Here is a 20,870-nt window from a genome sequence, read left to right as displayed (position 1 = left end):
GACAAGTTATTATGTCAGGGCCCAGACAGGGAGATTACTGCTCAGGCAAAAAGAGGAAGTCAACTAAGAATACTCCACCTAGAATGTCAACTGTCAACTCCCAGAGGACAAAATCTGTTTCATTTTTTTTATTGTTGATTCCCTAATTAATCCATCATCATCCCACCTTTCCAAGCTTATTATACCGAACTCTCTATCTACAATCTAGCCAAACTGACCTTCTTGTTGTCCCTTTCATATGGTATTCCATCTCCATTCTCCACAAGCTACAGCTCCCCCATCCCATCTTCACCTCTCAGAATCATGAGTTTCCTTTAAGGCTTAGCTCAAGTGCTACTTTCTTCATGAAGCCTTTGGGGATCAGTCGCTGGTTCCTCTCCCATAAATTGCCTTGAATTCCTTTTGTATATATTTAATATACGTACTTAACATGTGTATTTATTATTTCTCCCAATAAGTTCTCTGACCATAGGAATTAATTCCCATGTGTCTGTGTCCTCTGTATCTAGCACAGTCCCTGGGCACAAAATTGGTACTTAGTAAATGTTCATTGATGGATCTTCTTGATTGTTTGGAAACTTTGGATCAGTGGGATGGAAGCATCCCATCTCTGTGCAAGAAGATTAGCCTGGCAGCAGTATGATGAGTGACTTGTAGAGGGTAAGAAGGAGAGGGGGCAGGAGAGAGCAAGGCCAGGAAAAAACCAATAGGAGGCCGCTCCTGGAATTCAGGCCAGAGGGTAGTGGCAAGAGGAATAGAGTGGATGAAGTAGATGTGAAATGTATTATCTTTTTTTTTTTTCGGAGTGGGGAAGGCAAGGCAATTGGGGTTAAGTGACTTGCCCAAGGTCACACAGCTAGTAAGTGTGTCAAGTGTCTGAGGCCGGATTTGAAATCAGGTCCTCCTGACTCCAGGGCCAGGGCTCTACTCACTGCACCACCTAGCTGTTCCTGTGAAATGTGTTATCAAAGTAGAATCAACAAGGTTGTTTTGTTTTGTTTTTGTAAGGTCAAAAATATCATCTCAAAGAGATGATTAATTAGAATTCATAAAGATTAATCATTAAGTAAGACACTACCCAATGGCCACCAAAGGCAACTCAGTGCTTTGCAAGTCTGAATATGAAATAGTGCTCATATCCTTCGAAAGCAGGACAAGAATTATTATCCTCATTTTACAGTCGACAAGGAGGAGTCACACAATGATTAAAAGATTGTATGCAGACTACCAAAAAGTGAGCATCAAAACCAAGTTGGAAATTTATACGGCTATTTTTTTTAGTGCACAATACAAAGAAATGAAAATACTCAGCATTTCCAGTTCCTCTATTTACCATAGCTATATGAAGCAACTGGACCTAGAATTAGGAAGACCTGAATTCAAATGCAGCCTCAGGCCCTTACTAGCTACATAACCTTTAAAAAGTCACTTAACCTCTGTTTGCCTCAATTTCTTCAACTGTAAAATGGGGATAATTATAATACCTAATTCTTGAGGTTGTTGCTATGGCATTTGTAAAGTACTAGTTGTTACTACTATTACTACTACTACTGCTGCTGCTGCTACTGCTGCTACTACTATGGATTTGCCCAAGAAGCTTGTGGAATCTGGGAAATGATTCCACTGTCTCATTCTAATTGTGCTCATGGAGGATTCATTGAGGTCTTTTGTCTTTGGGAACAAACTGAATTTCTTATGATATACTTACCCAACTGAAAAAAAAAAAAGTATGATGCAGTAGTTGAGGCCACAGAATTGTGCATGGCTTTTTAGAAACTTCTAAGTTTTAAATTTTTGAATATTAAGTATTTGAGTATCTTCTAGAATTTATTATGTGCTACTCTGAATGCTCTATTACTATGTAAATTGAAGGCAAAAAGGAAGGGATAAAATAAAGGTACCACATATAAGACCACGTAAGGTTTATCCCCCTCCCTCCCTTAATTCCAGAAAAAATAGACATTACTAAAAGATTTCATGCATCTAATTCATTGCAACTTAATGAAGATTGAATGACAAATAGCAGGAACTAAGAGTTGTCATATGACATAAGGTAATGCCTACAGAACTGGCCTCTGAGCCAGGAAAGCCAAAGGTTAAGTCCTGCCCCTCACCCACATTGGCTGTGTGACTGCACAAGTTAGTTAACCTCTCAGATTCCCAGACAACTGTCTATGACTATGAGTTGCAAATCAGGTGCCAACCTACATTTGTAGAGGAAGAGTCATCACCCAGAATTCCATTTATTAATGGAATTAAGTTCTAATCTAAAAATGGAAATGATTAAAAAATGTCCTCATTATGATTAAATAAAATTAATCTATCTGATTTCTGTCTTGTCTCCAGACAGGCTTTTCTGTTAAATATATATATATATATATATATATATATATATATATATATATATATATATATATATACACCACACACACACACATACATATATATGTATACATATATGTGTGTGTATAAGTATATATACACATATAGAGGGGCTTTTTTGCAAAAATAAAAACTAAAATACATGGAATCAATCCAAAAGTGTATATAATATTCCATCAGGAGAGGGATAGTGTATTTCTTCATTATAGAATTACAAATGGTCATTTTATTATAGTTATTATAATTTTTTAAATTGTTTTTACAATGTTTATATGTATGTATATACACGTATATGTGTGTAGATATAGATATTGATATATAGTTTTTCTGGTTCTGTGCATTTCATTCTTCATCAGTTTATAAAAATCCTCTGAATTATTAATTTTTATAATATTGATATTATGGTATAAATTATTCTTCTGGATATGTTCATTTCACACTATTTCGATTCATACAATTCTTTCCATGTCTCTTTCAAATCATCTTTCCTCATTTCTTATAGCACAATAATATTCCATGATATTACTTATTCACCAATTCTTCAGTTGAAGGGCATCTCTTCAATTTTCAGGGGTTATTTTTTGCCACTACAAAAGGCCCCTTTTCTTCTTTTTGATCTCTAGGGAGTATAGACCTCACAGTGATATAACTGGTTCAAAGGGCATGCAATGTTTAGTAACTTTTTGGATATCATTCCATTTTTTTTTTCTTCCAGCATGTTTGTACCTATTCACAGATTCACCAAAAGTATGTCAATGTGCTTGTTTCTCCAGCGCCCCTCTACCATATATGATTTTTTTCTTATCATCTTTGCCAGTCTGAAGTGTGTAAGGAAGAATCTGAGAACAGCTTTAATATGCATTTCTTGAAATAGTAGTTATTTGAAGCATTTTTTTTCCTATGGCTTTAGATAACTTGGGAGTCCTCCCTGGAGAATTGTCTATTCATATCCTCACACCATTTATCACCTGGGAATGGCTCTTATTCTTATAAATTTGAATCAGACCCTGATATAGCTACATGGAAATGAACCTTGGAAATGAGACCTCTATCAAAGAAATTTTGCTGCAAAGATTTATTTCTCCCAGTTAGTTATTCTCTTTTGATCTTACTTTATGGATTTGTTGTGCAAAGCCCTTTGTTTTATGTAATCAAAATCATCTACTTTCTCTTCTGTAATCTTCTCTATTCCTTCTCTATCTTTATCTATATTTGATCATGAACTTTTCTTCCCATCCACAGATATAATAGATGATTCTTTCTTTTTTCTAATTGTCTTATAATATGACCTTTCCTCTCCATTTGGTATCCATTTTTAGCTTTTCTTGATTTTTAATGTGTGGGATCTTTGATATAAATCTAATTTCTTCCATGTGATATCTGATTTTTCTAGTAGTTTTGTCAGTTGACACAATGCAATAAAAATCATATTAACTAAAGGCTACTGAAAAAGTATTAAAATGGGAGACTACATAATTTTGTCCTAAAGAATTGAGGGGTCAAGAACAAATCATAAAAATGAGAAATAATTTCATTAAAGATAAGGACATGACATTACATACCAACATTTTTGGGATGCAGCCAAATAGTCCTTAAGAGAAAATGTCTATCTCTGAATATTTTGTTTAAAAAAGAGATAAGGAACAGATCAATAAATTGGGAATGCAGGAAATACTAGAAAACCAACAAATTTAAAAACCTTACTTAAACATCAAAATAGAAATTCTACAAATCAAAAAAGATATACAAAATTTTAAAAAATATGTTAATAAATAAAATGAGGTGTTTTTAAGTCAATAAATCATTAGCTAACTTAATTGAAAGAAAAGTAAAATCAAATAAACAGTATCAAAATGAAAAAGGAGAATTCAAAATAAATGAAGAAATATAAGATATGATTAGAAACTTGTTTGACCAACAATATAACAATAAAACTAACAACTTAAGTGAAGTGAATGATAATTACAAAATATTCAGATTAACAGAATAATAAATAGAAAATTTAATCAACCTAATTTCAAAAGAAGAAATTGAACAGGGCATAAATTAATTTCTGAAGAAAACAACTCCTGAAACAGATGGAATCAAAATGAATTTTACCAAACATTCAAAGAACAATTAATTCAAATGTTGCATAATTGTTTATAAAGAGAAGAAGAGAGCTACCAAATTCCTTCTGTGACACAGATATGATACATAAATCAGAGAGAGTTAAAACAGAAAAGAAAACTATAGACCAATATCCTTAATAAACTTAGAAGCAGAAATTTTAAATAAGGTGTTAACAAAGAGGCTAAGACAACCATATCAAAAGATTACAACCTATGACAAGGTTGGATTTATATCAGGGATGCAAGTTAATATTAGAAAATTACAAAATCCATTAAACATATTAATCCATTTAACAAAATTATATACTCATATCAGTAGATATACAAAATGCTTTAGAAAAAGTACAATGCTCCTTTCTGTTAAAAGCCCTAGAAAAATAAGAATAAAGAGATCTTTCCTTAAAATACTTATAAATAGGATATTTCTAAAGCCAAGAGTTAGTGCCATATGTAGCTAAGATAGATGAGAATCTTTTCCAATGAAATCAGAGGTTGAACAAGGACATCAAGGACACAGCACTAGAAATGCTGGCTTTACCAGTTAGACAACAAAAATAAATTAAGGAAATAAGCATAAGGAAAGAAGAAGCAAAATGTCACATTTTGCAGATGACATTATCGTGTACTCGAATCTGATCAGTCAACTAAAAATTATTCAACCGATAATATCTTCTGCAAGGTCACAGGCCTTAGAGTGAATTCGCACAAAACCATCATTTCTAAATAATACCAGTAAATCCCAACAAAAAGAGATAGAAAAATCATTCAAAAAAACTATAAAATATATAAAATACTTGGGAGTCTACTTACTAAGACATATACAAGATCTATGTCACTACCACTACAAGCCACCATTTTTAGAAATAAAGTCAGACCTAAGTTATTGGAGAACATATTAATTGTTAATGGGTAATAAAAATGACATTTCTCTCTCTCTCACTATATATATATATATATATATATATATATATATATATATATATATATATGTGTGTGTGTGTGTGTGTGTGTGTGTGTGTGTGTGTGTATACATATACGTATACATATATGTATATATGCGTATATATTTACTTATTCGACTATCAAAGATTGCTTTGTTGAACTAGGAAAACTAATAATGAAAATCACATGGCAGCAAAAAGACCAGACTCTAAAAGAAGTGGGATGAAAGGAGGTTTGCACACTAGATTTCAGACTGTACTATCACAGCATATTTCTCAAGAGAGTTTGGGATGATTAAAAGACAGAGAAAGAGACAGATGGAGACAAAGACAGAGAGAAAGAGATAAAGACAGAGACAGAGATCAGCAGCCCATATATGTACACAACATATAGAAGGAAATGGAATTACTGTATATTTTTATAGTATTAGGTAAGCACCAAAGACTTCAGTTATTTTGATAAAGACCCATATTTGATTAATTGTCGCCATGATATGTTTAATAACCGTGGCCAATCACTCTTCAGAGCTAAGATGTATTCTGCAGTCATTTGATTTGTAATAGTGTCTTATGTGTTGTGTCTCCTAGCTCTACATACAAACTACCACACTTACTATATCCATGAACTTAAGTGCATCAGTGGCGCTGGGGATGCTCTACATGCCGAAAGTGTACATCATCATTTTCCATCCTGAGCTGAATGTCCAGAAAAGGAAACGCAGCTTCAAAGCCGTCGTCACAGCAGCCACCATGTCATCTCGGCTCTCACACAAACCCAGTGATAGGCCCAATGGAGAAGCAAAAACAGAGCTCTGTGAAAATGTAGACCCAAATAGTAAGTATCGTGCATTTTCTTCTCTCCATTCTTTTGCTCTTGCTTCACGAAATCGGGAAGAAATGTTTGTTTGATTTTTTTTTAATTGCATATAGTTTGTCCCCCTCAGAGTTTTATTTGCAGTGTTGGTTTCTCCTCAGAGGTTGGCAGCTGTTACCTTTCTGATGTTCACCCATTTTATTTTTAAATTTTTCCCACTTCCTTCACTTTTGCCTGGAGGGAAGAAACTTTGAATTCTGTGTAATCACCTTGTACATCTTCATTAGCTCCATCCTCCAGCCCCCAATTTCTTTCTAATGAGTATGTTTCTCTAAGTGGAGAATTCCAGACATTTTACCAGAGAGCTAAGTGGTGCAGTGGATAGAGTACACACCTTAGAATCAGGTAGACCTGAGTTCAGATCCTTCCTCATATATCTACTCTCCATGTGACCCTAATTGAGTCATTTACTTTTTATCAACCTCAGTTTCATCTGCGTAAGGGGAATAATAATAGTGCCTACCTCCCCAGGATGTTGTCGGGATAAAATGAGATACTCGTCAGGTACTTTGCAAACCTTAATGTGTATTGTTAATAATAACAGCTATTATTTATTTGTATTCATATTATTAGGACAAAATGACATAAACACATCTCTTGGTTCAATATAGATGATTCTTGGCTTCTTCCCATCAGAAGACATAATTCTTCAACCAAAGTGAAATAAAACTTTAGGGATCAGGTTGATGTATTTGAAAACAGCAGTGCTTAGCTTCCTTTTTCTATCAAGCTATTGAGGAAGGAGATTTTTAAAGCTATTATTCATTAGTCATGTCCCCAAGTCCCCAAGTATGGACAGATGCTACATCTAAGGGAACATGTCAAGACATTACTGCCATTACCAAATGGAAGATGCTACTCTTTTTGTATTAATGGCTGTTTTCTACAACAATAGACCTTAAATTTCTGAAGAAGTAATCTCATACCCAAGATGATACATAATATATTTAGAGCTTGTAGGTTAAGTAAGATCATTTCTATCATTTTGGAAAAAAAATGAATTGGATCCATAAAATGGTTAGATCCATAGAAGCAAACTTCTGTCTCGAATAGGGATGGATTTGTGAATGAAATGTAGTAGGTCCTGATCTACAGAGTACCTCCTCATCCTGATCATTGCTACCTTGTTAAATAAGAAAGCAAATTTTATCAAAGAACAAATGTACTTTGTTTCCTTTTTCTGTATAAGTATTTGTAACCAGTGTCATAAAGCAGAATTCAAATTCTTTCTAGTACTTTACCATTTCTGTATTTCAAGGCAGAGGAAGTTACAAAGTACATTGAATCTCTCAGAACAAGAGGGTAGTACTCTGTATATTATGTCTAGTACATGAAATAATTGTGTTGCAGCATGAATATTTTAGTGCTGTCTCTAAAGATGCTCTGAGATAAGCTGGCTCAACAAGCTTGCAATACTACAAGTGATACTCTTTTGCATTGAAAGTAACACTAAGTTCCTTTAAAATGGAGTCTACTTGCTTTGTGGCCCCTATAATGCTTGAAAGATATCCCCTATTCATAGTCATTCTCATTTTATTAAAGTTGTTTCCTGGAAATGACTTGGTTTCAGTAATTATAAGTATCTATAAGATCAAAGAAAAAGTAATAAATATCAAAGTGTATGACCCTGACTAGTCAACAACAATGTGCCTCAAGGGCAAAGAGGTCAAGAAGTAAGAACAAAAGACAAACATACCACTAATATGTAGAAGGGAGGGAAAGAATAAGAGATAAATTAAATCGACTTTTGCCCATGAGATGCAGTAAACAAATGGCCAATGTTATGGTATAAGTTGGGAGAGGTAAGGGAGAAATATGGGAAACAGAGAGAAATGATTATCTCAAATGGCGCCAACCCCAAATAGTTGTTTAATTGATGGTTTCCCTTCTTTTTGTTGTGATTCTGTCGTTACACATTCAGTCCTAGTGAAATCTTGGCAGACATATAGTTAGCTTCCACAAAGAAGGTATCGGCTGCCATATTTATTAACCAGTGATATCAGTGTATCTTATGACTTTTATGCTAGGGAATGTCATACTAAGTTGTATACAACCAATTCCACCACTGAGAATAATTATAGCTTTAAAAAGAAAAAAAATATCATAAATGCAATGTAACTCACTTATCCCTCTGATCTCAAAAAATACTAAAGAAACACACATTCACAAGCCAGATTTCCCAGTCAAGCAGCAGTCAACAAGGGTTAAGTGGGAATATATGACAGGACACCATGTTAAGTGTTAAGGATCCAAAAGGCAGGGAAAAATCGTCCCTGCTTTCAAGAAGCTTACACACCAATGTGGTATTAAATTCGAATTTCTGAGGATGAACAAATTTTAAAACCATGTTCTAGAGGGGCTTGCTAATTTTACAGGATATTTCTACTGCCCTTTAAACTTTAGTGAGAAATGTCCTTTCTTTGTACAAGTCTTGTCTTATGTTTTATTATTATTTATTATTTATATATATTTATTATATATTATCTATATTTATATATTTATATATTTATTATATATTATTTATTATTAGATTAAAATCATCAATGACTATACCTTGAAGCTCTTTCAAACTTTCAATGAAGAGGTTATCTCCTCTTCTTCAGGGTTTTTTAAAAATTAATTAATTAATTTGTTTGTTTGTTCACAAGTAAGTACTTATCTAATAGAATGCAAGTTCTTTTCCGTGCTGTTTTTTTCTGGGGAAGATGAAGTATTTAGTGACAGAAACTTATTTTGTGTGCTATAAGTATCTTAATACTTATATGTTGTGTTTAAAGAGAGGAGTAACCAGAGTTCAAGGTACTCTGGAAGGCTGCTCAGGTAGAGGCCTAGCTGACTAACCTCAAAATTTGAGAAATGTTTTGGAAGTATACTGATCAAAGATAATGATCCCACTTTTTTTGGATTTGCAGAATGCCTTTCCTCAAGATGACTATGGACTAATTTTCCTATAAGGTTGCATTTATATAATGCTAAAATAACATCATTTCAGCCAAAAATCTGTTCAAGAAAGGCAGTCAAAGTGACTGCTTGGAATTGTGTAGACCAAATAACAGTTGATGAATTGAATTTTCATTTTAACTCTTTCTCTGCTTAAAACTCATTTAAAAACAAACACAGCTGTTACACAAGATTCCATTATATTTGGGAGAAATATATTAATAATAAATCCTGAAATTAGAGATGTGCCAAGACCAGTAGGAGATTCATGTACCTCAAAACCTTGGGGTTTCTCATGGCCCAGCCCACAAAAGCTGCCAAGTGGCAAAATAACAGTATAAAGTATTATCCTTTAAAATAATATAATAGTAACTTTTTATACTCAATCTCTTGCTGAAATATGTTTCACATTTTAATTCTAGTGTAGCAAACTGGATTCAGTGTTAGCTAGGCATTTTCTGGATCATTGTCCTTAAAGTTGGTCTAGGCCTCCATCTTCTAATGGGTTGAAATGAAATATTTGCCACCACTCATGGTCTTCAATTTGGAGTGGAGGTGAGGAAGAAATATAAACAATTTGTAGCATAAGAGGATAAGCAGTTAAATTCAAAGAAGATGCCTCTAGATACAGAAGAAAATAGGATGTGGAATTGAGGAAAGGGAAGTCATGTTTAATTAATGAAGATAATAAAAACTCTATTTAGGACATTCTCAGTCAGTTATGTGTTTGGTCAGAACTATCTAAACAATTGATACAATTGTCTACCTGTGGGGTCCTTCTCCTTTGACCAGAAAGGTCAAGAAATGATCTGAAGCATTAAGCTGGATGGTAAATTGCCAGCTTAAATTATATAAAAAGAAACTTCCTTCAGCATGAGTAAATGGAGATGTATTCTATACCATTTGCTCTCTAAGAGTATACCTAACTGAGGGCTGAAACCATGACATCTTCCAAGTAAACGGTGGAACAGAAATGTCCTCGTGCCATTGTTGCTCTGGAACACTCAGTCTTAATGTATTTCAATCTTCAATGTTTTTATTTTTAACAACTCAGGTTCATCATTAAAGTTTGCCATCTGGTATGTGCATGTTTTTATTCATCTAACAACTCTGTTTTGCAATTGTATGTTCATATAAAAATGGTTTATTAGTGGCTTAAGAAGAGCAGGATCCATTTCACCACAGGTCTATTTCTTCAACAAGTCATCCTCCTACCATGTTGTTTCTTCTGTTGGATTTCACTATTACCTGAAAAGACAATCTTCATCACATCTTCAATGACTAGAAATTGCCTGTTCTTGGATCTGTAATGTGTCTGTGATTTCACTGGAAATTTGAAGAGTGGAGTTGGCACAGTTTATATATGAAACTTCCTTATTTTGCCATGCTAATTTGTTTGGGTACCTCAGCCACTAAAATGTTTTTTTTCCAGTTGGGTAGAGCACATGAATGAGTCCACCATTATTAGAAATTGAGACCTGCATGTCTGGAAACAATTTGCAAGGTGACAGACCTTTTGGCTGGGGAGTTTCTTTTGCAACACTTTTTTTTTCTTGAAAAGCTGCAATTTTCAACAAAAGGGCTACAAGCTGAGCTCTTTTATTTGTGTTGGCACAGCATAGTACTGTCATGACAAAAAGGTAAACTGGAAGCAAAATGTGCTTGGCCCTTGGTTGATCACTAAAGTGGCAATTTTAAAAATGGGTGGAGAATGTTAACCACATGGAACCAGAATTCTGAAGGGATGAGGTGAGAGGGGTGAACAGCTGTCTTTTTCACCTCATGCTTGCCAATATAAGACTATACCATGTGATTTTACTGGGTATAGGGCCCTCTCAAGCGTAGAGAGAATAATGTGTCCCAGGGAGCTGGAACAGTCTGTCTCAGTTCATGTTTCAGCATGTGGTTTCCTTGAAGTTAGTCCCAGATGATCCATGAAGTAAGCAAAATGTTCTTCTAGTCTTGTAGGCCACCTTCCATGTTCAGTGCCCTAGACTCTCTGAGCACAGTTCTGTAGAGAGACAATGCAAAGGAGGCATGGCATTTTCCCCATCTTTTTGTTTGTTTGTTTGTTTTTTTCACAGACTATTTGGTTAGAGTGGTGAGGGATGTGTTGATCTGAAAGCCACATTGCCTTAATGGTCTTTCTTAGACCTGTATGCAGACCTAATGTGTTGCCTCTTCCTGGCTTATAATGCCAGGAAGTATATGAGCAGAATGTTAGCATAAAACTTGGGAGCAAGATGAAAACCAGGTATATTTTATTTTCTGTGGAAGAGTGCTACAAATTGATTTGCATGGGGCAGGAGAAAATCAAATTTGGAAGAAAGATGCCATATTTATACTTTTTTCAAGTCTTTGTGTTCAGATATTACAAATACTTCCTGCCAGTTCAGCCACTAGTGCAAGAGAAGTAGGAAATGGCATAAATATGGCACTCAAAAAAGAGACAAATAGCATTTTTTTTAAAATCTTTCATTGCTAGGTGGTTTGTTTCTATTTTAGCTTGCTGACTGTTGGAAAGTCCTATCAGGTGTTGGTAGAAAGTGAAAGGAAAAGGAGCAAGATGGGATCAGGGAATCAGGGAAGACTGCGCAGACCTTGTATTGTTGTCATTGTGTTTCTTCATTTGTTCCGATCTCAAACATCACCAACATGGTGTTACCTGTTCCATTCTCCTGGACAAGTCAAAGAAGATAGCCAGTAGGGCAAGGTCATGGGGAGAGGAATGAGAAAAGGGGAAGTCTTTACATGACTGCTAAATTCTTCCTGAGCTGGTTAAAGAGCTAGCTGCACCAAAGAATCCCTCCCCATGGAGGTAGTATCACAAAGATCATTACAAAGATCATCACAAAGAGCATTAATGCTGGGGTCAGGGGGCATGAATTCAAATCCTGCCTCTGAGGCCTACTACTTATTGATTTTGGTTGCATCACTTAAACTCCCTGGATGTCAATAAGTTCCCTCTTCTGTATAATATGGGGGCTGCATTAGATGACTAAATTTCCCTTCCATGTCTAATTTTACCATACTACATTCCTAAACAAGTTGACTATTATTTGGAAATAAACAATTGGTTCCATGTTCAGAGGTACCTGAATTTTAAGAAACTGGTTTGTCCATTTCTAATTCACAGCTCACTTATTCCAGATGGCTAATGCAGTCCACTGAAACAGTGGGAATCAGTTGTATGGTCTCTATCGCAGCCTCTTCTCCAACTCATAAAAAGTACTTTATACACAGATCATTTTTGACAGCCCAATATATTTACTTTCCCATAGACTCCATACCACCAGTAAGAAAAAGCGTACAAAAATCTGTTACTTGGTACACTATTCCACCTACAGTATAGCTTTTGCCTGCTTTCCCAAAGGTAAGAAAAAAACCTAATTTTTATTTACTCTTACATTTTTGTTTTCTTTCTTTCTTTCTTTCTTTCTTTCTTTCTTTCTTTCTTTCTTTCTTTCTTTCTTTCTTTCTCTCTCTCTTTCTTTCTTTCTAAGATTGTCTTGTAATCAACAGCTATGATATTTTCATTACATATGTCATGTTACACTGGAAGCTGCATATGGTTACTAATGAAATGTTTGTGGCTGGGCCTGGTATTGCCTGCTTTTAATTCTGGCTGCTGGGGAGTAATAGCCTGGGGGCTTACTTGAGCTTGGGAGATCTGAGCTGCAGGGGACTGAGCTAATCAGGTATCTGCACTAAGTCTTGGTATTGATATGATCAATCTCTGGGGTGGGGTACCAAGTTGTCTCAGATGGGTCAAAATGGATTTGATGGGAAACAGAGAAAGCCAAAACCCCCATGCTGATCAGGAGGGGTGCTCAGCCTGTGAACTTTTAGCAAGGGTAAGATAGGTACATCTAGTCTTTATTAAAAAAAAAAAAAGTTTGTTATTGTGATTTCTGGGACCATGTTTCCAAATGTTATCTTCGTGCCCTTCTCTTTTTAAATTCTTCATCGGTGCCTGCTGTGGTCACCTGAGAACATACATACACACACTTGGCCACTCTCCACCACCTACCCACCAAAGAACAGGGAGCCAAATGTTATGTTGTCCATTTTTGTAACTGAGTGAACAAATAAATGGGCCACTGGGAACGGTGTCTACACATGTTAAATGACCCAAGTAGTTCTCCCCATTTGTAGCTTTTTGTTCAAAATGTACTTATGTGACCTCAGTGTCAAAAAATGCAGTTCTTTGGTGATGAAGGAATATACTTTGTAATTAAACATCAACCTAGAAAAAAAATCTGTGATTTTGTTTATATTTATAAGAGAAGTTCATAAGAATAAGCTAATAATTTGGAATTCTAAGGCTTAAGTGTTTGTTAAGCTTGTTGCTTTGTAGCATAAGAAGGGCATAATAATTTTTCTTAGTCTGTACATTGTTATGAGAATGGTAGTTTTTTCATTCTAACTTTCTGATAAAAATTCGTAACTCAGGAAAACATAAAACCAACATTTAAGCTATTTTCAGGAAAGGAGGTGGGAAGATTGCTGTGATCTAAAATTGGTCTTCAAAGCAAGGTAAATGAGGGCACCAGAGGAATGGTTAAATAAGCTTTCCACGTAATAATATTTTTTTTTAAAGAACAACATGTAAAGTGTGAATTTAATGTTTGAATAGACTGCCATGGAATATAGTGCTTAATCGATGATCTGTACAAGTTTTCTGTATAATTGTGGAAATCTCTCTACAAAAGACTTAGAAATATTTGCTTCCTATTTCAACCACACCAAATTCGAAAGGAATAAAAATGTCTCCTGTGTTAACTGTAATCAGGACTTTCCAATCTGTGTGAAACTTAAGAAATATTGGGTGAAGGGGAAGAAAAAATTGTAAAATCTTTTTTGAGATTTTCAGGAAAGGATCCATTCAATTTTACCCTAACATCAATTATCACAATTGAGGAATAGATTGAAGATATCAAGAAGGATATTAGAAAAAATAGAAAAAGAGAAAGTGTAGGGGGAAAAATGTTCAATCATATTGGTCAACAGATGTCATCTCCCATTCAGATTGTGTAGAAGCCATCAATGGATAGGACTTACCTTGGTTCCCATCATTGTTTTCAATGTTATTCTAAATACAAATACATTTTCAACATGTTCATGATTTTCGTTTAGTGCTATACAATAAGAGGGTAATTCTGACAAGGAAGAATTATTCCTTATTGATATCACATGTATGCTACCTTTAATTCCTGTTTTATTTCTCTCATAAGTTATTTCCTTGTTTCATATGATAACGCTCTGTCCCAGTTTTTAAATAGGGCATATCTTCCACAATCTCCCTATCTGCACCCACTAAGTCCAGAGAGATTTAAAGTTTTTTTTGCAGAATGAGCACTTGTCAAAACACTGGCATTCATCACTTTAATCGTTCTCTTACACAAGGCTGCTTGAAAATAAATGAGGACTTTTTTTTCCTTGGGTAAAAATGGTAGATATAATCTTAAGCCATTAAAAATTCTCTTTAGCTCTACTGCTAGTTGATGGTTTTAAGGGTAAAAGACTAAAATATTTTATATCAATCATTAAGAAAGAAATTCTAGATTGTGCCATTTAGACACAAACTAAACTCTGTTTCTGGCATCTCCTTTCATAAAAAAGTTTCCTAAGATTATTTTATAGAACTTTGACACCTCCATTATTAAGTTCAAAAATATTTACTTTTCATTGTTCTGCCACAGTGTGAAAGATCTGAAGGTAAGCCCAGTGAGAGGTTGTATTTCTGTTGCCTAAGACCAGACTTGCTACATTTGAGAAGTCCATTGCTCAATGATTGGTCATAGAATGATGATTTATGAAATGAAAAAAAATGATAGATTTAATTTGAGTTAAATCAAACATTAAAAATTCCATTTAGTTTACTACATGTTCATTCCTCCATTCATTAAGGGCTGAACTCACAAGTCTGTGTAAGTAAAGAAGAGTTTTGGTCTTCATGGGAAGAGAACATGATACAAACAAAATCATGAATCTTTGAATTAATTATCATACCATTTAAATATATGCATACATTATTTTTTAAACTATAAATGGGAAGATAGTCTATTCTGAGTCATTTCTAGATTGTCAAAACTAATGGCCATTTTTAGTTAGTTCAGTTAATTAGTCAATAAATCCAATTCTCATTTAGAATATTTAGAATAAATGCAATTCATGGAGTTCATTCCACAGTATTAATCATGAGAGATATCTTGGCATCATGGATAAAGAGCCATTCTCAGAGCTAGGAAAACCTGTGTTCAAATCCTACCTCTGATACACACTGGCCTTCTAACGCTGAACAAGTCACATAACCTCTCTATGTGTCAGGTAGATCTCAAAGATTATAATTGCAAAAACATGTTGTCATATATTAATAGAAGAAATTGATTTCTTCATCTAAGAGTTCTCTATACCAATGAAATTATCTAGTCATAATTGATAATAGCCAGATATATCCATTTTGAATATGAATAAAGTTATAATTAAATGCTGACATAATTCCTGAGTGCTTCCTTTCTGTGTAAGAGGTATATGGCAAGCCATCTAGTCTTCTATCTTACTTTCAAGTATTCTATAATCCACCAAAATTAAAGCCAACTTATTTATCCAAGTATATTTTTACCAATGAGTTAAAATTTCTTGTAGTAAATGTTTCTTACCACTAGTCTTTTTAAAAACCTAAATAGTGAAAATGGACTTCCAAAAGTCCACTTAAATATCCTGTATCTTCTGGGTTTAAACGGATTGACTCCCTAAGTATTTCAGTGTAATGTGAGAATTCCCCTTATCTAATCACTTCCTTTACTTACACTCATTAAATTACATATCTAGTTATGGAAGAGATCTCAGAGGCCATCTGCACCAAGCCCTTCATTTTTTTATAATTGAAAATCAGAGGTCCAGGGAGATTTGGTGACTTGCCCGTGGATACGTTGTCTCTTTTGCTAAGAATGAGCATTCAAAGTGTGGATTCAAGTCTAATAATTTAAGGCCATTCCATAATCAAACATCTGTCATCTCGTAGATATACAGGCTGTCCCTAAAGTCTGGACACATAGGCAAAAATGCATATTTTGAAATATTTGGAATATTAACAGACCTTAGCCCCCTTGACTTCTTTTTTTCTGGGGTATGCTAAAGGAGAAGGTATACTCCATGAAAATCACAGATGCAACACACTTGAATGAACGCATAAAGGGTGAATGTGCTAAAATTGATGGCAATGTGGAGTTATTGCATCGAATTCATGTGAATCTTGCAAAGCACATCAACCTTTGCATCACAAATGATGGAAATCATATTGAAGATGTCATTTGTTAATATTCAAATTAAATAAAATATTGAAAATTTCATTTATTTATTTTCTTGAAAATATGCATTTTTGCCTATGTGTCCAGACTTTAGGAACACCCCATGGATATTCCCTCTAATGATTAAGATTAGCAATCCAATTAGGCCACTTTATATAAGGAGGTGAAAATCTCTGCCATCTTATATAGTGTGTTATAAAATTAATTTGTAAGAAACAATCTTATTATTAGACTTTTAAAAAAATCTATTTTGGTGCTGCTTTTCTACTGTGATATTTGGTATTAGAAAATCAATGAAATATCATTCAAGTGTATTGCAGACTGCCTAGACAAATATAATAAGATTATGATTTATTCATACCCTTTAAACAGGTATCAAACGGACTGAATCCTCATGGGGAATGGTATATTTATAACATTTCTTCTAAATTGCATAGAATGATTCTGCATTGATTCCCACTGTAGAATGGTGTCACCCTCATATTTAAATGGCTACATTCTCTACTAATATCTAATTGTGCAATTTTATAATTGTTGCATACATTTCCTTTAAAAAGAAGAAATTAGAGCTTAATGACTTTTAATCCAAGACAATCATTTCATTCTTAAACAAGAGTCTTTTAAAAGATCCATTTATTCTTGTAACATTTTTCTTCTGACATCTATGGGAATATCTTCTCAATGATGAAGTAATATTATCCCTATTTTGTTTCTGCCTACTAAAGACATTACTCAACTTTGCAGATCTTCTGTGGTACAGTGGAACTTGGAAACATTTTTAATTATCTATTCTCAAGGATTCAAAGGTAATCTTCTCACTCTTTATGATCTCTGCATATTCTTTCATTTTTTTACCTCCTAAGTATAAGATTAGTTTTAAATTATCTTTATATCTCGGCCCTTTTTCAGAGTTATCTTGGGCTTGTCCAGCTTTTCAAGGATGTGAACAGATTCTCATCAATGCATGATTTAGCTGAACTCTAACCAGAACTGTGGAAGGAGAACAGCACAAAATGGAAGTCCAAATTTTTGTAAGTGTTATAAATGTCCCCTATTAAATTATGAACATATTATATATTACATATAATTTGATAAGATTGAGTATTGTAAGTATTAGTTTTCTCTATCGTCATCATAAAATGAGTTTCAAGAAAGAATATCTTGAGATATTAAGAGAGAAATTTATCTTTGTCTAAAGAAATGATATAAAAGAAATTTAGGAGTTTAGTAGAACCATTAAATTTTAGTGCATATTTGCTCAAATACATTTCTAAGTCTCTATGCACTGAGTTTCTTTTTTTTAAATTGGGTTCTTCTTTCCTTTATTTTCTTCCATCAAAGAATCTTAAAGGTGGAAGTGACCGAAGAAGTTGTCTAATCCAGTCCAATGCAGGAATATCTTCTGTTGAATGACTATGAAATGGTCACTTAGGCTCTAAATCATTATCATCATCACCCACAACATAATCATACAAAAAAACAAAAACAAACAAACAAACAAAAACAGAACAGGCAGTACAGCTTAGTGAACAGAATGCTGATCTTGAGATCATGAAGACTTAAGCTCAAATTCATTCTCTCCCTAACTACATGACCAAAACATTTAATCTGTCTCAGTCTCAGTTGGTCCTGAAAATGGGAAATAATATCTTTAATGCCTACCTCACAGGATTGTTGTGTGGTTACAATGACAAAAGATGTGTATAATACTTTGTAATTTATCAAAAACTATATGTCAAAGTTTATTTTATTATTGTATTTTTAAAGGTGTGCAAAATGTATCCCTCACAACAACACTGTGACAAAAATAAAATCAGTGCTAATTTCTTATTCTACTCCACCTCCCTAGCTCTATTTGTCCCCCAATCTTAGATTTCTACTGTTTTAGAATCTATTTATTTGGTAAAAGTGAGATGGTCATCAGTCACTCAGCAGGCCAGTAATAGGACTTTTCGTCTCATTCTGCTTGATTAATTTATGTGATAAAGTCAGACAGGGACCGGCAGGTTGGATACATACTGGACAGCTTTTTAAGGAGAAATACTCTTTCTAACGTTTTCTTAGAGGGATATAAGGGAAGTACAAAGATTCAATTAATCTTTGCAAAAATAGACATGGTTTCTCTTTGAGGTTATTGTGCATACAAACCGTATCAGTTAAAGAACCAAACTCATTCTCTCAGGAAAACAAAACAAACCAAAACCAAAAAATAAAACCGTTGGTCTCCCTAATCCAGCTAATACCCAGTTTAGGTGGGGAGCTAATCTTGCATTCTGAAGAAAGAATTGGCTGGAAAAAAAAAAACAGATCAGTTCTTTCAGAGATTCCTCATAATAGGCAATTAATTTCAATTGAAATAATAGTACAAGAGACCTTAGTACAAAGATCAATTGCAATTCTGTATGGTGTAGTGAATAGAGAACTTGAACCTAGGAAGACCAGGGTTCAGATGGTTCCTTATGGGCAAGTCACTTAACATCTCTGAGTCACAGATTACTCATCTATTAAAAGAGGGGATTGCACTAGATGACCTGTAAATCACCTTCTAGCTCTAAATCCAGGATTCTTTGTATTTTGCCCCATTTGTGAATGGTATACCTGTCCAAGTTTGTTACATGTGCTTCATCTTCTCAAGGAGAAGATCTTTTTCATTTCATGATGCTCTGCACAAATTAACTGGCTTCCTTGATGTTCTTCACAACTGACATTCCATCTGCCACCCCTGTCTTTTCATAGCTTATCCTCCATGCCTAGAACATTCTTCTTCTCTGCCTTGGAGAATCTCTAGTTCCATTTTTGTCTCAGCTTAAGTGCCATCTTATATGAGACCTTTCTTGATCCCTCTTAATTATCAGTATTTCTCTGACCTCAATTTACTTTGTATTTACCTTACTTATAGTTTATATTTACTTAACTGTATGCATGCCTATTTGTTTGTTTGTTTGTGTTCCCTAAAAGAATTTAAGTGCCTTGAGGGCAGGGATTGTTCAGTTTTTGTCTTTGTGCCCTTAGAAGCTGAGAGACAGCATAGGACATAGTGGATTAAGAGCTGGATTGGGAACAGGAAGATCAAAGGGCAAGGTCCATTGCTGCTCTCTCTAACACATGTTGGTTCTGGGATGCTAAGCAAGTCACTGAACCTCTTAGTGTCCCCAGACGACATTGGGATCATAAGTAGCTGAGAAGGTGCTGATCTGCATTGGTGAAAGGAGTTTCTTCTTCTGGGAGTTTGTTATGCCAATGAAATCACAAGCTCAGTCTCCTTTCAGTGCCTGGCACCTAGTAGGCACTGAATAAATAGCTGTTAATTGAATTGGATGACATTAATTGCTTCAGGATTTACACATTTGCAACATCTGTGAGGTATAAGCGTTTAGAAATTTAGAATAGAAATTCTGAGCCTACTTTGTGTAAGACACTGGATTAGTTACTGGGAACAAAAAGACAAAAACAGAACAGTCTCTGTCCTTAAGGAGGTTAACAGAGCTTATCTTGTTATAATATGTAAAGCATTTTCTAAAGTATGATCTCTTTGGATTATCATAACAACCCTTTAAGAAAGGTATTTCATGTATTATTATCACCATTTTACAGATGAAGAAACTTCAGGTTAAGTAACTTGTCCATGGTCAAACAAGTATTAAATGGCAGAGGTCCGATATAGACCCAGGTCTGTCTTACTCAGGCTGTCACACCCTGTCCATAGTACCCCCAAACTGGAAGGATAGATATGCACAGAGCAAGAACCAGCACATTCTGGGGGTGCATTCCCACTAACCTTTTCTCTTGGGGGAAGGACTCTCCCTACCCATAATTAGAAGTCTAGTTTTCCTTTCCAAGTTTGTAGGTAACATTGTCCCCCTGAAGACTTGCTGAAGGTGATAGTTTTCCTGCCATTCCCCTCGCCCAGGGGTTAAAGCCACGGGTTTTCAGATGCATAGATAGCTATGAGCATCAGATAGCTAAACACAAGATGATGATCTTTGGTGTGGGAACAAAGCCAAAGAAAATTAAACTCATAAGAAGAGCTGGCTGATGCTGAAAGGCAATTCTTGTGGTCAACAATATGAAAGAGAGATAATTCCTGATATAGTCTCTACACTTCCTCCTACTTTCTCCAGCTCTGTCTCAACAAAATGCAACAAAGACATGAGTCACCAGGGTCATTACTACCTGTGTCAGCTGAAAATTTGATTAAGCTGGCCTCCTTGGCTTATCAGGAAAGTGCCATGGTTTTGTTCTAAGAACTTAATTCTTCTTTCCCTCATTTTTTGTTCCATTTGCAGATTCAATTTGCATTTTAATTTCC

The 20,870-nt window shown here is 34.6% G+C and overlaps 1 protein-coding gene across 2 annotated transcripts in view; it reads left to right on the top strand.

The window, feature by feature from the left end:
- The window catches only part of GRM7 (glutamate metabotropic receptor 7), a 1,033,386-nt gene that overhangs the window by 958,186 nt on the left and 54,330 nt on the right, over positions 1-20,870 (top strand). The window contains exons 9-10 of one of the 2 annotated variants that reach the window (XM_036739726.1): positions 6,023-6,269; positions 12,530-12,600. In XM_036739726.1, the coding sequence (XP_036595621.1) occupies positions 6,023-6,269; positions 12,530-12,600 (318 nt within the window). Of the gene's footprint in view, positions 1-6,022; positions 6,270-12,529; positions 12,601-20,870 lie in introns of those variants that run through there. The other variant, XM_036739727.1, reaches the window with a different exon arrangement.

This window comes from Trichosurus vulpecula, chromosome 9, assembly GCF_011100635.1.
Source record: "Trichosurus vulpecula isolate mTriVul1 chromosome 9, mTriVul1.pri, whole genome shotgun sequence".
NCBI classification, from domain to species: domain Eukaryota; kingdom Metazoa; phylum Chordata; class Mammalia; order Diprotodontia; family Phalangeridae; genus Trichosurus; species Trichosurus vulpecula.
The sequence above is the reverse complement of the archived record's forward strand: the minus strand, read 5'-3'. Positions and strand labels throughout refer to the sequence as shown.